The sequence below is a fragment of the Solanum verrucosum genome, unplaced genomic scaffold (genome assembly GCF_900185275.1).
Source record: "Solanum verrucosum unplaced genomic scaffold, falcon-dt-bn FXZP01000064.1, whole genome shotgun sequence".
Lineage (NCBI taxonomy): Eukaryota > Viridiplantae > Streptophyta > Magnoliopsida > Solanales > Solanaceae > Solanum > Solanum verrucosum.
Window position 1 is genome coordinate 1,646,921 of NW_026020144.1, and position 17,975 is coordinate 1,664,895.

A 17,975-nucleotide genomic window follows, 5' to 3' on the forward strand; every position below is an offset into this window, starting at 1 on the left:
CACTCATTTTAACATCCTCATTTTCGTTACTTTCATCTTTTGGACTTGCAAATTTTTAATCGGCTAACACTCTACCCTATTCAATATAATTGATCTAACCTCTACTTATAATACCTTCTTCAAGGCTTGGTAACACATTTTCATTACACAAAACACCATATACAAACTTTTCACTCCATCCAACCTGCTCCATACAATATGTACACCATCATCAATCTTCCCATTTCTTTAAATTATTAATCCCAAATACTCAAAACTTCCTTTCTCGGAAATGAATTATGTTTCAATTTAATCAAATCAAACTCAATAATCACAATTAAAGTAAAAAAAATACATTACTCAATCATGATTAAGTAATAACCATATATAATCTTTATTAATCAACTCGTAAATGCTAATCACCTAATCTTACACTCAAAATATTACTATAGAATAAAGTTTTTTTTTCTCTTCAAAACAAATAAAAATAATTTAAATAGCTATTTTTTCTCTCAAGTAAAAATGGATCTTACAGCTGGGACCCGTAGATCCACCAGCAATTCACATTAATTTCAAGTTCTATTTCTCTTTACGAGACTATATTATTCTTCTGTGTATCAAACTTCCGATCCCCAATTTCTTTAACGCACACTAAAAAATACACACAAAGAGACAACTTCCCTTAACATACGCACTCTCCGTTCACCGATCTTCATTTGAAATGCAGTTTTCCGATCAGATCTGAGTTGAATTTGATCTCGAAATCCAGTTAGGGTTTCACATACAGCAAAATTAGTTGTTGTTGTTTTTGAGCATTTGATTTTGTTGCGTTTGAGGAATTTTGAAAGATGTTGACGAAGTTTGAAACGAAGAGTAATCGAGTGAAAGGGCTCAGTTTTCATAGCAAAAGGCCATGGATCTTAGCTAGTCTTCATAGCGGTGTGATCCAGCTTTGGGATTACCGTATGGGAACTCTCATTGATCGATTTGATGAACATGATGGCCCTGTTCGTGGCGTTCATTTTCACAAGTCTCAGCCTCTTTTTGTATCAGGAGGTTTGATTTTCATTTTTTCCCTCTTTTCTGAATTTGCTGTTGCAGTTGATTTCATGATTGAGTGATGGAGTGTGGATCTACTGATATGTGTTGATGAATAGATGTTTGATTAATGAAATCTAAATGCTACTTTTGCCGAATTTAGTGAAATTCCGGACGAGAATTTTTTTATGCACTTGTTTGGTAGCTTTTCCCTTTTCTAGTTTATTTGATCTATGTGATCAATGTCATCGGCTAGTTTATATCATTCACATTGTGTTTTAATATGCATTTGTTCTTGTATATTCTAGATCAGGTGGAATGCCTCATGAATCATAGAAAATGTAATGTGATCTCATATTTAGTCTTGTTCATCCTTGAACTTCTTTAGAAGAGGCATCATTAGTTCTTTTTTGACTGAAGGTTCGAGTGGTATTTTGTTTACTCATAAGATATTTAATGTTTAATCAAATCAAATTATATAGAGTAATTTCTTTCATGTTGTTTGTATTTTTTCTGTTTCTAGAAGGACCAAATAATTCATGACATTGTCAAAATCTAGAAGAACTATGAACACTACTATGTACACTCAATGCTCAATTCTTAAGCTGATTCTATAGTGATGATTGATAAATTGTATGGATGTTATGTATAATGCTGCAAGTGCTACTGCAGTAACAAATTTACCTATCATCACCAAGGCAAATAAATTAAGTAAATAAATAAGAACTAACAGCATATATTTTAACAGAATTGCAATCTATGCCTACTTGCATTATTGAAATTTGGTATTGGACTGTTCTTAGTATATTTAAACTCTTCCAACTTGTTTGCTGCAGGAGATGACTATAAGATAAAGGTCTGGAATTATAAGCTGCATCGGTGCTTATTTACACTGCTTGGACATCTTGATTATATTCGCACTGTCCAATTTCATCATGAATATCCCTGGATTGTCAGTGCAAGTGATGATCAGACAATCAGGATATGGAACTGGCAGTCTCGCACTTGTATTTCTGTCTTGACTGGGCACAACCATTACGTGATGTGTGCCCTGTTTCATCCCAAAGAGGACTTGGTTGTCTCTGCATCTTTGGATCAGACTGTTCGGGTCTGGGATATTGGTGCTCTAAGGAAGAAAACTGTTTCTCCTGCTGATGACATCTTGCGCTTGAGCCAGATGAATACAGACTTCTTTGGTGGAGTAGATGCTGTTGTGAAGTATGTCTTGGAGGGTCATGATCGAGGGGTTAACTGGGCTTCATTTCACCCTACACTGCCCCTAATTGTGTCTGGCGCGGATGATCGCCAGGTGAAAATCTGGCGGATGAATGGTATGCTCTAAAATCTTGAATGTTTTTTCGCATGCCAGCCATAAATGTTTTCTTACTTCAGTTTGTGCTATTTGACTTATTTACTGTTATATATCATTTTAGCTATAATAAGAGCTTTTTGATCGTCCACTTGGCCAAAGAAATAGGATCTTTCAAATTTGTAGAACCTCTTGTCAGTTAACTTAAAAACTTGTCAGTTAAGAATTCCTTAATTCAGCTAAAACTGGCTGTACCTTGGTATGTCTGAGCTAGTGAGTGGTAGCAGTTTGCATGTATCTCTAAAGCTTGGGGAAGCTAATTAGACTCGTGCTGAACTGTAGTTTCTTGGTACCCATAAAGAAATGAATGTCCTTCATTGTGTTATGCTCAGGAAAATCATACAGGATGTATACTCAAGCCTTTCTCTATTCTTGGAGAAGAATGTTCTCCTTGAATTAAATTGATAGACAACAGGTGCTTTTTCAGATTGGATTAGGCTGTCTGCTGTTAGAAACTTGTATATTTTAATGCGTTTGATGATCTTCTCAGGTTAGTATGACGAGACTATACACTACTAACTGTGTTTTTGATAATGCTAGATACAAAGGCCTGGGAGGTGGACACATTGAGAGGCCATATGAACAATGTATCTTGTGTTTTGTTCCATTCAAGGCAAGATATTATTGTTTCCAATTCAGAGGATAAGAGCATTCGAGTGTGGGATGCTACAAAAAGGACTGGTCTCCAGACTTTCCGCAGGGAGCATGACAGATTTTGGATCCTTGCAGCTCATCCTGAGATGAATCTTCTAGCAGCTGGTCATGACAGTGGGATGATAGTGTTCAAGTTGGAGAGAGAACGCCCTGCTTTTTCTGTGAGCGGTGATTCTTTGTTTTATGTGAAGGATCGATTTCTCCGTGTGTACGAGTATTCAACTCAGAAGGAGAATCAGTTGATACCAATTAGAAGGCCTGGTTCTAACAGTCTGAACCAAGGTCCTCGAACGCTTTCTTACAGTCCTACTGAGAATGCTATTTTGATCTGTTCGGACGTTGATGGGGGCTCCTATGAACTATACATTATACCTAAAGACACTTATGGTAAGGGTGATACTGTTCAAGATGCGAAAAGGGGAACTGGAGGATCAGCAGTTTTTGTTGCGCGGAACAGGTTTGCAGTGCTTGAGAAAAGCACCAATCAAGTCCTGGTCAAAAATCTGAAGAATGAAATTGTTAAGAAAAGCCCTCTGCCTACTGCTACTGATGCAATATTTTATGCTGGCACAGGAAACTTACTGTGCAGGGCAGAGGACAGAGTTGTTATCTTTGATCTGCAGCAGAGAATTGTTCTTGGAGAGCTGCAGACTCCTTTCATCAGGTATATCGTTTGGTCATCTGACATGGAAAGTGTTGCTTTACTTAGCAAGCATTCCATAGTAATAGCTGATAAGAAGCTTGTGCACCGTTGCACTCTTCACGAGACAATTCGTGTCAAGAGTGGTGCCTGGGATGACAACGGGGTCTTCATTTATACCACACTTACCCACATCAAGTACTGCCTTCCCAATGGCGATAGTGGAATCATTAAAACCTTAGATGTCCCAGTCTACATCTCTAAGATATATGGGAACACTATTTTTTGCTTGGATCGAGATGGGAAGAACCGTCCTATTATTATTGATTCAACTGAATATATTTTCAAGCTGGCCCTGCTTAGAAAGAGATATGACCAGGTTATGAGTATGATAAGAAACTCCGAGCTTTGTGGTCAAGCCATGATTGCTTATTTGCAGCAGAAGGGTTTTCCTGAGGTTGCTCTTCATTTTGTCAAGGATGAGCTTACTCGTTTCAACTTAGCACTTGAAAGTGGGAACATTGAGATAGCTCTCGAATCTGCTAAGAAGCTTGATGAGAAGGATCATTGGTATAGGCTTGGGGTGGAGGCCCTTCGACAGGGTAATGCAGGTATTGTTGAATATGCCTACCAGAAGACGAAGAACTTTGAGAGGCTCTCTTTCCTTTATCTAATAACAGGAAACCTGGATAAGTTGTCAAAAATGATGAAAATTGCTGAGGTAAAAAATGAAGTTATGGGTCAATTCCACGATGCCTTGTACCTTGGTGATGTTCGTGAGCGTGTCAAGATTTTGGAGGATGCTGGTCATCTTCCCCTTGCATACATCACAGCTAATGTTCACGGGCTGAAGGATACTGCTGAGCGTCTTGCTGAAAAACTGGGTGGTAATGTTCCATCATTGCCAAAGGAGAAGAAAGCATCTCTCTTGAAGCCCCCAACTCCCATTTTGGGTGGGGGAGACTGGCCTCTACTGATGGTCACAAAAGGTATATTTGAAGGTGGTTTGGATGCTACAGTCAGGGGTGGACATGAGGAGTACGAAGAGGCTGCAGATGCTGATTGGGGTGAGTCACTGGATATTGGTGAGGTGGAAAATCTGCAGAATGGGGATATCAGTATGGTGCTGGAGGATGAAGAAGGAAAAGAAGAAAATGACGAGGAAGGAGGATGGGATCTTGAGGATTTGGATCTGCCACCTGATACTGACACACCAAAGACTGCTTCCAATGCCCGCTCTTCTGTTTTTGTTACCCCAAACCCTGGCATGCCTGTCAGCCAGATTTGGGTCCAAAAATCATCTCTTGCTGCAGAACATGCAGCTGCTGGCAATTTCGATACTGCTATGCGTTTGCTGAGCCGACAACTAGGGATTAAGAACTTCTCTCCATTAAAGCAATTGTTTGCTGATCTTCATATGGGAAGCCATACATATCTCCGTGCCTTCTCCTCGGCACCAGTTATCTCTCTGGCAATCGAAAGAGGTTGGAGTGAGTCAGCTAGTCCCAATGTGCGGGGTCCACCTGCCCTCATCTTCAATTTCAGTCAGCTGGAAGAAAAACTTAAAACTGCCTATAGAGCCACTACTTCTGGGAAATTCTCTGATGCTCTTAGATTATTTCTGAGCATTCTTCACACCATTCCTTTAATTGTGGTTGAGTCAAGACGAGAGGTGGATGAGGTCAAGGAATTGATTGTCATAGTGAAGGAGTACGTTTTAGGTTTGCAGATGGAGGTTAAGAGGAAGGAATCAAAAGATAACCCCGTTCGTCAGCAGGAGTTGGCTGCCTACTTCACACACTGTAATCTGCAGCTTCCACACTTGAGACTCGCATTACAGAATGCAATGTCTATCTGCTATAAGGCAAGCAATCTCAGCTCAGCAGCCAACTTTGCTAGGAGACTGTTGGAGACAAATCCAACCAATGAAAGCCAAGCAAAAACAGCCCGCCAGGTTCTTCAAGCAGCTGAGAAAAATATGAGAGATGCTACAGAGTTGAATTATGACTTCAGAAATCCGTTTGTGGTCTGTGGCGCTACATATGTCCCCATATACAGAGGCCAGAAGGATGTCACTTGCCCTTATTGTACTACTCATTTTGTTCCATCCCAGCAAGGACAGCTTTGTACTGTTTGTGATCTTGCAGTTGTAGGAGCAGATGCCTCTGGCTTGCTTTGCTCACCTTCACAGGTCAGATAATTTCAGTTTTTAAAATCAGCTCTTTTGGCCATCGTTTCAGAAGCTTCCGGTTCTACATTAGAAGTTAGGGATGAGTATTGACAGGCCTGCTTTTGATCGGATTGTACCTGTGGTTTATATTTGTTTTGATTTTTGCAATAGTTTTATGAACCTAATTGCCCTTCTTTATAAGTTCTATGGTTACAATTTTGATTGTAATAAAGTTTCATGTAAGATTTTGACTTGGACCAATTCTTTGAAGCGTGCTCACCTAGTCTCACACACAAGTCTTAAGTACTAAAACCCCGAGGATATAGAACTTTTGCATTGCCTTTCATAGTTTGACCTGAAACTGAAACTCGAGATTAAATATAAACCATGGTGCAGCATCAGATATTGTGAAGGATTAATCACACATTTCATTTGGTGAATCATTGCTAGTTCTGCTGATAGTAATGGACTTGTGATGATCGTTAGTAGTGCGGGTGAAGTTACAGTCCAGTAGATAGCAACAAAATAATTCACATCTGTGTCTTTATTACTAGTAAATATAAGGGGCCCAAAACACGCTTCGTTTTCTGCCAACAGGTTTAAGTACATGTTCACTTTGAATGGATTATGTCCTTGTCTGGGTATAAACTCCTCATTCACCAACTGTCTTTTTTTGAATGACCAATAAATTTTATTTAAATACTCGAATTATTTCTACCTCTGAAGATTACCAAAGCCTGGATGATGGTTTGGATTTTTTATTTTTTTAAAAAAATGGAGCTAATTGCGCAAGCACTGTACTATAGAGAGCACTAATAAATACTTGTTATTAAAGTTTGTCACTTATACGTTTTTCCATTTTTCCAATTCCGCTTTCGACCAAATAATTTTTCATACTATAATTGTTAATTAATTCTTCTGACCTAAAATTCACATGCACTAGTACATATGTTTGATGAAGTACTTCCAAGTTGCTACTTACTGTTAACTATTAACTCAGTTATATATTGAAGCATCCTTTTGCTGTTCTCTTCACATCTCAATTTTAACATGATAGTATGATAAGTTTATTCCATTTATAATTATATATAGAGTCTAATGTTTGTTGGAGTCGATTAAAGGCTTGTTTGAAATTTACTTGCCAGTAAAAATTGCTTAGAACGTCTAGTGGTAGAATCTTATATACTATATTTAATATTGGACAAAATGGATTAGTTGAATCGACATGTACGTTGAGAAGTCTATTAGCAAACTCAATTTTTTTGGAATTGAGGTGTAACTGTTATTGTTATTTTTTATCTCTTCAGAAATTTAAAATTATTCAGCTAAAGCCTATTACTAGGGGTGTCAAATATGACTAAAAGATTATGACTCCACTCAATCCACCCAAAAGTTTTATGGGTTGGGAACAAGATAATTTTACATTGCGCTGATTTTAGCCAGCCCAACGTGATCCCTATTTAAAGTCATCCGTAATTTGACCAACTACTACCCCAATTTTAAGATTTATTTTCAATTCTTTTATGGGTCGAATCGCGAGTAAAGGCTAAGCCTTGGTTTCTTGGTTGGAGTCACATATGGGGTCATGGGTCAGGGTCCTAAATCTTGATCGGGTCGTTAGTCAAGGTCTTCCTAGGCCTCATTGCCTAGGTCATGGGTCGAAACTCCGTTCTTGGGGCTAGGGTTGGGTCCTGGGTCTCATGTCCCGTGTCAAGAGCAAGGGTCAGGGATTAGGTCGGTTTCCTAATCCCATGTGAAAGTCGTATCTCGGGTTCTAGGTCAAAGTCGGGTCGGTTCCTGAGTTGGATCGGGCCTAATTATTTCTTTAGGCTATTAACCTATGCAATAATATAAAAGATAATTTTGTCCACTATCATGAAATACAAGGTTGCATCTAGCAGTAGGTTGTCAAATAACAAGTAGTAATTTATAATGGAAGATACTCAAAAATCAGAAATGATCAATGTATAGACAGTAAAAAAATGTGAACACATTCATATAAAGCACAACAAGATGTTTGGCTGTTTCTGGATAGTAACATGATTTCTTTGCTTTCCAAAAGACTATTTAACTTTCCCTATATATGTGAATGGTACTTCTCTTTTTTTGCAATTAATAACTCTATATAACCGACCTTCATAAAAAACCTAGCTAATTATAATTACCTACCTAGCATTAGCTTCCATTAATATACCAACTTTGGTTAGGGTTGTCAAAAGTTGGTGTCCTACCATGTGGCTAAGGCAAAGTACTAACACATTGCTTTACACTCTGGTTAATTAAAGATTAGTGCTAACTATGGAGTAATTTGTAGTATTAAAGATTACAATTAGATGAAAAGTGTGTATGATCACTTCACTATTCACCAAAGTTAATTTTAGTGCTCTTTTAGTGGATTAGAGTGCAATAATGCAAGACAAAGTGGATAGAATCACTTACTAATCGTACAATTTGTCTAGATCCATAAGCAGTGACAATTGTTTTATGAAAATTCACTCTTATTATGAATCCATTAAATTCACTTAATCAAGCCACTTGCACTAGTTTTCGAGTTCTTTCTACCTTACATCTTGTCGTCAAGAAAAAAGTTCATTCATCTATTCGGATTTACACAAGGAGATTTTTGTGCAAAGGTTAAGAAACAAGATATAGTGAAAATTAAACGTCGAAATTTCCACCGACAATAAACTATATAGCATGATAATTTCTCTTATATAGTTTACAAAGGAAGATATGTTTAAATGTTATCGTGAGCAACGAGGTCATTGGTTCTTCAGAGAAAGCGATTGTTATGTGTCAATTATCCCTTATCAAATAAAAAGAGAAATGTTAATTCAAAATCCTTTAGAATAGTCTCTCTTTTAAAAAAAAGAAAACTATAATGTTAGCATCAAACGTTTATCATTATGCTAAAAGTTATAGCTTATAGCAAATGCATAACTCTATTTTTTAACTAAATTCGTCAAGCAAGCGTTATATTCGATCATGGCTCCGATCCAGGCCAGCCCCTTATGAGCTTTCTCATCGATCGGCAGAATGTGAGCAATACCCAACATATTCATTTTCTTTTAAAATATATAATCATTAGGTAAAGCACATGGATATATAGGCCAGTGGGACCCTTGGACAAAGATGACATGGACCCACCATGTGATGACTAGGACGGCCCCCCCGCTTCCTCCTTGTTCGCCTTTACGATGTTTCAAACTAAGAAACTCAAGTTTTAAAGGTTCCGTACGATGGCGACTTGTGAAGGAACTTTCCTTGTATTTATAACTATGAAACAAAAAAAACACTAGATTGTTTTACCTAAAAACCCTATAGATACATTAATGCACCCTTTGCTCTTTAGTCCAACATTTACGAGTCGTTTGGTAGTTGGTTTAGAGGTTCGTTATGTCGTATGTGTTTAATTCTGCATAAGTAATAGTATTGGTACCGCATTTGATATTTGGTTAAGAGATAAAGTTATTCATGTATAAAATTAATATTGTATTTTAATTTGTGATTTAGAGACTAACATAACTAATACATGGATGAATTACGAGGGAATCAATTTCTTATTTTATGCATGATAGAAAGATGAAATAACTAATATCACTTCCATACCAATGATATCGTGTGGTAGAGTTGGAATTTCCAGAGTCAATCAAGTGTTTCTTTGATCGAAATTTCTTTATATTCTTTTTAAATATTTTAAATTGTTAATCAATGTGATCTACAATAGTTTATACGTAGTTTCTAAATTTCAGAAAATATAAAGCTTCTATGTCTTTTGAATCTGACATTTCGACTATGCCACATAAATTAGAACTGAGGGTATACATGAATAACTAAACAATACATAACTAATTATCTTTACATAAAATTACACATAGATTTTCTCATAACAAATTTAAATGTCTATTTATGTTCATCTAAAGTTGGAGAGTATAATGCCACACATTTATATATTATATCTTATTAATTCGTTTAGTAAAATGTATAAGAATAATGCTAAATAGAGTGTATTAGTAATGTTTGAATTAGCAAGGCATGTATTAGTTATGCTTGCATTAATTATACATAAATTATTTTAATGCATTGTTTGGTTTGATGCATTAAAAATAGCATGTATTGCATTAAAAAAATTATTTACAAACATACCCTTCACTTTTATGGTGGAAAAGATGTAAAAAAGGGTTTGAGAAGCAATTGAGTGTTTTATCATATTAATGCATGCATTAAAACCATTGCATTGTTGATACCTAAAAATCCATGGTATTAACAATGCACACTTTAATACACAATAGAGTGTGCTTTAGTTATACATAGGTTGAAAAAGAGTACCAAACAAGATACTGATAATACACAAGGCTAATAATTCATTATTTTTCCTAATACACGCTACCAAACGACAATCTTCCCTACTATATTAGTATCCACATACAAGTACAAGTACTTAGTCTTAATTTCTCACTTGTAATTATATACATGTGTACAAGCACTAAATTTCTCATATCTAAACTAGTACTCTAGTAATTATAGGATGAGTACGTACATGTACTTAGTTTGAATGTGATAAACTGTATATTTCAGAGCCAGAATCTAGGTTAAATAGATATTTTTTTTTTCTTCTTCTTTCCTTTAGTTTTCATCGAAATGATTTTTCTGTCATAGCAAGAACCTTGTGTTTTAGGGTACGTGTTGAGAAGACATAATATAGATGTGGCCCATGATAAGGAGACATGTTGATTGGAAGACCTAATGATCGATTTTCATTAAGAAAGTTTAAAATATGGAAAAGTAAATATACTAAGAAATTAAACATTTATTCAGTATAGTTACTAACGCATAGCAAGATTAGGATCTAATTTAGTTTCACGTTAATATATTGTGAGATTAACAACCCAAGCAACAAGGATTTCTATGTACTTCTTCATCATTAACCAGAGATTTCAGGTTCGAGTCTCTTTAAGTACGAAGTTACGTTTATTAGGGAACGCTTAACCTCCTAATATGGACTTTTCGACGCGAATCTGAATTTAGTCGGACTCAAATATAGATACCAAATACCGAGAAAGATTTTTTTTTTTTTAAAAAAAGCAACCCTAGAAGAAATTAAATGAAGCCTCCAACTTGAAAGCCAATAATTTAGGCTATATAGCATACTTTAATAATTTATGCCAATTAATTTTACATGTGTATTTAACACTGAATTGAATGAGCTATAATACTGTTCGATCATTAAGGAGTTCTTGAATGTACCAATGAACAGAAAATTTAAGGTGTGTTAAATGTTTTTTGATTTTCTCATATTCACTAAGATGGTTAAATGGAAAAATCGTTTTGACAAGAAAATTTGATTTTGGAAAAATATTTTTTAAAAGAAAAAAAATAAGTTCCTTAAAAATGTCCTCTCAAGACTCAGTAGAGAAAATAAATTTTACGAGTAACGTTCCACATTAATTACGCCATCCTCACCCTCCAACAATAAACTCCTTCTTAATCACCCACATAGCTCACATCTCCATCGGTGCAGTGCCGATCCACTCGATTTAACCTTTCATAATACTTGTCTAAATTATAGACACTTTAAATTAATATTTTTTATTTACATATCAAATGTAAATGCACCTATTTTTTTTTTTTGAAAATATTTTCCTTTCCTACCGAACCAGCCTTAGTTGTCTTAAAAAAATGTGTTAGGTGTTGCCGTGTTATCCATGCTATATGAACAGGTTGTAGACATAACTTGAAGCAGTAGCCCAAATTAAATGCAAACTTCCTAGAATTAATTAATATTTATTGGGATATAAAGATTTAATTGAACTTCTGAAAACTGGATCTCAGTGGATTGCCAACGAGTAATTGCACCAAATAATTAATTCATTTTGTGTCCTGACTTGACTAATTGGAATTTTTATTTTATAAAATATAGTCATAATCCCAAGGAGAGAGTAAACAATAAGGACAATAGTATGTCTTTTCTGAAAAATATTGGGTAAACATCGAATCATACTACTTTATTATAGTTAAATTAAAGTTGAAATATATATTAATTACCTGTAGTTTAACAAAAGGAATATAAGTTAAAGTATATATATTTTTATAAATCTATTGAGTTAGTGTAACTATCAAGTGTAGATAAGTGTATGATTTACTAAACAAGCAATAACTTGTTATTGAGTTAGTGTAAATATCGAGCGTGAGCGTAGATAAGTCTTTGATTTATTAAACCAGCAATAACAGTTATTTAGGCTTGTTATTTCAACTTTATATATTGAAGATTGAAAAACATGACTTTGGGAGTTTTTTGAATGTTCACACGTAAAAATTTTATTTTCAAATACTTTTTGAAAATTTAACTTTAATTCCACTTTTTATTTTAAAATATCAACCGATATTACGTATCTTAAATGCTACATAGAGTACCTCTTCATTCCATACATTTCCTTTTACTTTCTTTTGGCATAGAACAACACCAACAGTAGATCGAATTGACTAATAATTTAAATCATCAAAACTTTAATCACATTTAATTAAGACACGTTCAGTTTCAAAGGCGGAAGAAATAAGAACAACATATCCAACGTAAAATCTGTTTGAATCGACTTATTTAGATATTCTAAAGTACTTTGTTAATGAAATAAACAAAAAAGTGTTTTAAAATACATAAGTACTATTTTCAAAGTTATTATAATAATAATAATAAAAAGTTAAAATTTGTAATGTAACTTCTGCTTATACACAGATAACTCGTGATCAATCCCTTTCAATGACTAATGAGTCAAGCATATCGCGTAGAAATTGACTAAATTGATTTACATCCTCTATGTGGTTGACAGACTATTACATAATAAAGGACTAAGGGTTATCCAATATTAAATACAAATTTTCCTTAGATTCTATAAAAAAAATAAAAAAGTATCTAAACAGGATCGTAATCTCGTAAATATAGATTACTTTCTTCATAAAAATAATATAACTTATTTTTGACAGACTGTCAACTAAATAATCGAACATATATTACTTACTATAAAAAAGGGAAAGGGATTTAAAGAGTCAACTCCCGGCCCGGCGGGTTGGAAGTAAGTAGAAGTATTGGATTAGTCTAAAAATAAAGTATAGTCGGAGGCGCAGGGCTCGAGAGGAGTTACAGAATTATTGGGAATACCAAACACTAATAATCACCATTTCTAATTCATTCAAAATCTCTTTTCTTTAGAGTACGTACTTGTACTCATTTCAATTGAATTAAAATTCAATTAATTGGCCGCTAGTTAAGTCTTATAACTCGTCGTTAAGATTAGCATTGTTGTTCGATTATAAAAAAATTATGTTGTTATTTCCTTATTTTCTAGTAGTTTGAACACCTTATTGTGTAATATAGTATACTAATAAGACATTTTTAATTCAAACTCTAAAAAGAGACATTGAGTGTGTTTTCATTTGTCAATTAGATAGTTAAGTCAATCACGTAAAAAATGACATCTCCTTTATTTATACTCGTCAATCTCAAATAGAAAATATCTTGGGGGTAACTTTTACGGCTAATTGATGCAAGTGTGTATGATAAAAAATTCACATATTTAATGTGGTTAACTTTATAATTATCTAATAGACAAATGAGAATACGCAAATGCAAGACTCAATTGGACATGCCTTAGAGATTAATCCTTTAGAATTTATGAGTTTAATATAAGATGATACCATTCGGGGTGGTCCAGTGGTTTGAGCTTGGGACTTCCGTGTTGGAGGTCTCAAGTTTAAAACTTATTGCCAGTGAAAGCAAGAAGTTTACCTTCTGGATCGAGCTCGTTGCACCGGGCTTGCCTAGTGCGGGTTACCTTTTCTAGGAGCGGAGATTTTACCATGTGCGCACCTAAATGATAGCGACTACGATTTCCCTTGTCATAAAAAATAAATGGTAACTCATAATTTATTAGTAATATTGAGTTTATTACAAATTGCAAAATCTTTTAACTACACTACACCAACAAAAAGCCCAAAGATAGCGTGGAATTCAGCAATAACTCTATTAATCAAATTAAATATACCAAGATTTAGGATATGAGAGGGACTAATAGAGACCAAACTTTCGAAATAATAAAGTTGATGTTGTCTTTTAACAGATTTCATGGGGTTGACCAATTAAATCATTAGATCTTTATCGTAACACATGAAAGCATGTTGCATTTTTTTTATATTATTTTAAATTTTTAGAACATGAATCCGAGAATAATGACAGTATATATATTTAATACGCAAAACACAATATAAAGGAAATATATATAGTCTCTAGGTAGGAAAAAAAAAAGAAAGACCAAAAAAGTTACAGGGTCAAATAGTAGTAAAAAGAAACCTCGGGCCCCTAAAAACCTATTTTAAAAAAGGTAAAAAAACATTAAAGATTGAATTATTCGCCTTTCACATTTAATATGCACCACTAATAATAATCAAAATAATAATGTGACAACTAATTAATTAGCCGCACTTTAATCATTTTTTTGTGAAGGATCATGTACGGTTAAAATTGTGGTTTCAAAAATATGGATTAATTATTTAATATCATGATTTGGATTAATTATTAGCAATAATTAGGGGAAATCACGTGTTCTTCTAATACTATGAAGTGTCCCGTGACATATATTAGTACGAACAAAATAATAAGAATTACACTATTGTAACGTAATACATTTTTTTGGCATTATTAATATAATTTAACATGTTGTCGAGTTATATCTATTAATATTATTATTAGTACTATCTAATTCCTTATTATTATTTTATGTACAATTTCTTTAGCATTGCATTTCTTTTCTTATTGAATTTGATAGGTTTTATTTCTATCGAGAGTCTATCGAAAATAATTTTTTTATTTTTACAAGATAGAAATAAAGTTGCATGCCAATACCCTTTTCCACATAACACTGAATATATTATTATTGTTACTGATCACTTATCCTTTATTTATTCAGTATTCACCAATTCCACTATATCAAATAGAATTATTTATATTTATCTGATTGTGTGGATATTTTTTTATGTCGTAGATGTATTATTTATAAACTCAAATAAAAAATATAATATTAGTATATTAGTACAACTAGTTATTAGATGTTAGAGTAATAGCACTATCCTTTAAAAAGCTGTGGTAGGAGTTTTAAAGAATGGTCCTCAAAGAGTTTATGTCTTATCACACAGCTGCTTAAGGCACTTTTATAGGTAAAATTTTCCATAGGTATAATACATCACAATCATTTTGACTAAAATATACTGTTGGTGGAGACCTGAGGAGGGCAAATTATTATATTGCCAATGGACAAAATAAATCTTGTCAATGTTTTGATGACTATGAGAAAAAGAAAAGAAAACAATAAGAGAATTTTGGTCAATGTTACTGTATTTGAGATTCAAAAGCTATACTCAAATTAATGATGTAAGTAATTGGAATTTTGTAGTTTAATTATTATTATAAATAAAATGGAATATTTTGACTAAATACAGTAACTTGATTTTAATCATGGTCATGCATGATTGCTTCCTAAGTGTAGAAGAATTAAGTATCACACAATGTGATGAGTGAGTGATTGGATTCTTGAAAACCCACTACAAAAGTAAAGGGTATAGATGTTAAGTTAATGACATGATGTTTGTGATCAAGTTTAAAGACAAAATAAAAATATGGGTTGCAATGATATTATAATATAATATTTGGTAAATGAAGTCAAAATAAAATATGATTAATTAAAAAATATGTTTATGTGTTGAAGAGTCTCACGTAAAATGAAAAAGAAATAAATATTTTTTTAGATGGACTTGATCAAGACTCTCCTCATGAGCTAGCTTTTGGTGTTATGTTAGACATATCTAATATTACTGATGATTGGTCCCAAGTTAATTTTTTCATGCACCAAATATCCAATCTTGAGCGTGAGGTGCGGTATTGGAGAGTGGCAATCCTACGCTTATTAGCTACATTGGATTTTAGTAAGACTCTAAATTCATTTCTAAAACTATGTTTTGTTCTAATAACTATTTTATTTTTATTCTTCTACTCTTTTTTTTTAATAAAAAAAAAAAACACTTTACATCAATAAACACATACTCTGTATAAATTTACAGTGAGATATGAAAAAAATATGATATATGCAGATCTTATCTTTATTTTGCAATGAAACGATACTTTAATTTAAGCAATATGGCAAATTTTTCGAAAATTAATTTTGTTTGTTAATTATAACCATTGACATGCTGAATTTGGAGGAGTCTTCAACTTGTTTGTGAAATGATAAAAGACCAAGCTTGACAAGGGGCTTAGTTTCTAGATCTTCAAGTTGCAATATAAATAAAAAAATATGAAACAATCATTCAATAACATTTAGGATAAACTAGGTATAGCAAAGAGTGTGTTACAATCTTTGGGGAATGGCATCATGATTTCATGTTGAAGTGTGACTAAAACATCTAAAAAGTTAAATTTAACCCAATAGCTAGAGAGTGCTCATATTTGAATTACTAAGTTACTATGTCTCAACATGTCTTTCTTAGGGATTTAGTGAGCTAGACATAATAATTTATTCGTGTTTATATAATATGTAAGGGTAAAACTTAAATTCAAAAATCCTATTTGTTCTAAAATAATACTAAAGTGTTATTATCTTATTGAAAAATTTAAGCTATTAAGGAAAATACATCCTCGTGACTTTAATATTTCATGCTTAAAATTGTCTAAAAGGATCATGGCCATTAAGATTTAGAAAAAAACTTTGAAAAGAAATTTTGGGAAAAAATGTATGGCATATTTATTGATTTATTTTTTGAAAGATTGAATTGTTTAATTAAAACCTTCATTTTGTTTTTCATTTTGAATATAATAATACTATGTTTTGGAAAGATCTCTTTTCATCTTTGGGATATTTTGTTTACCAAAGACCCTTCAAATTGAAACAGATCACCATCATGATCAGTTTAGTACTTTTTTTTAATTCGATGTTCGATGTCTATATCAGAGTCATCATGATCATTTTACTTCTTTTCGCTGTCTGTGGTTCATATTAGAGCCTTGAAAAATCTAAATTTTCATCGGAAAGTCACATATGGAGATAAAGCGTTCCCTCACAAATTCGATTTCATACCCAGAAGAACACGATTCAAAACCTATGATTAAAAATGAAAGACTACTTACCGATCTATCACAATCGTTATCGGTTGGTTTAGTAATTCTATTTTTCTCAATTCAAGAAAATGTTGCATATATGCTACGTCATAACGTATCATAAATAGTGAGAAATAAGTAAAAATCTTTTTGTCAGAAAATTTGGCTAAAATGATATTTTACTTATGTTATTTTATCTTTTTAAATATTTTTACTCTTTTAACTTTAAATATTTATTAATTAAAAAGTGGAAAAAAGGTCAGTTTATTTGTTTATTTTTTTTTTTTATAGATTTTTAAAATTTTTGGCAAAAATTTCTGGCTATTTAGCATTACCTAAGAAACAATATCATCATTATTTAGATTTTTCTGTACTGTTAAACCCCACATATTGTATTAATTATTTCTTTATTGGATTTAATCTTGTGATATTATTGATTTTCTATCCTTTTATTATTATTGTTTGGATGTATTATTGAAAGACCTTTTTGGTTATGTCTCAATTACGAAGACACAGCTGACAGACTGTGAGCTAAGAATATATTATTTAAAGTACATTATTTTTTATTGGCTGCTACTGTATTAATAGTGTATAACTAAGGGATCCGGCTCCTCTCCATTTTCCTTCCCTCCATTTTTTCCAAGTTCTTGCTTTTATGTGAGACATTTGACATAGATAAAAAGCAATAGCTAAAATTTATAGATTAAAATAATATTCTAATTATAATTTAGATAATTAATTATTTCATAAGAAAAATAATACCATAATCATAATCCATAACAATATAATATCTTATCCATAAATATATTATAAAAATTGTTCTCTTTTCTAAAAAAAATTTCCTACGAGTAGTTATCTTCCATTTGTTTATTTATTTTTTAAATGAGTAAGTCTTAGAAAGCAACTTTGAACTTTCTCTTTGAAATTAATTTACATATAATTGATAGAAAATATACTCGCACGGAAAAAATAATTATAAAAAGAG

The 17,975-nt window shown here is 32.9% G+C and overlaps 2 protein-coding genes across 3 annotated transcripts in view; one reads left to right on the forward strand and one right to left on the reverse strand.

Moving 5' to 3' along the window:
- The window catches only part of LOC125827712 (floral homeotic protein PMADS 1), a 305,579-nt gene that overhangs the window by 12,750 nt on the left and 274,854 nt on the right, over nt 1-17,975 (reverse strand). The window lies entirely within an intron of this gene.
- On the forward strand, nt 613-6,111 carry LOC125827639 (coatomer subunit alpha-1). The gene is made up of 3 exons (XM_049506946.1): nt 613-1,035; nt 1,854-2,348; nt 2,927-6,111. The coding sequence occupies exons 1-3, from the start codon at nt 828-830 to the stop codon at nt 5,878-5,880; spliced, it is 3,657 nt and encodes a 1,218-aa protein (XP_049362903.1). The 5' UTR covers nt 613-827; the 3' UTR covers nt 5,881-6,111.

What these genes read in the sequence shown, in the direction of transcription:
- LOC125827639 (XM_049506946.1), top strand. Translation starts at nt 828, where the DNA reads ATGTTGACGAAGTTTGAAACGAAGAGTAATCGAGTGAAAGGGCTCAGT. An exon ending in GCCTCTTTTTGTATCAGGAG is followed by an intron (nt 1,036 to 1,853) that starts GTTTGATTTTCA and finishes TGTTTGCTGCAG; the next exon opens with GAGATGACTATAAGATAAAG. An exon ending in GAAAATCTGGCGGATGAATG is followed by an intron (nt 2,349 to 2,926) that starts GTATGCTCTAAA and finishes TGATAATGCTAG; the next exon opens with ATACAAAGGCCTGGGAGGTG.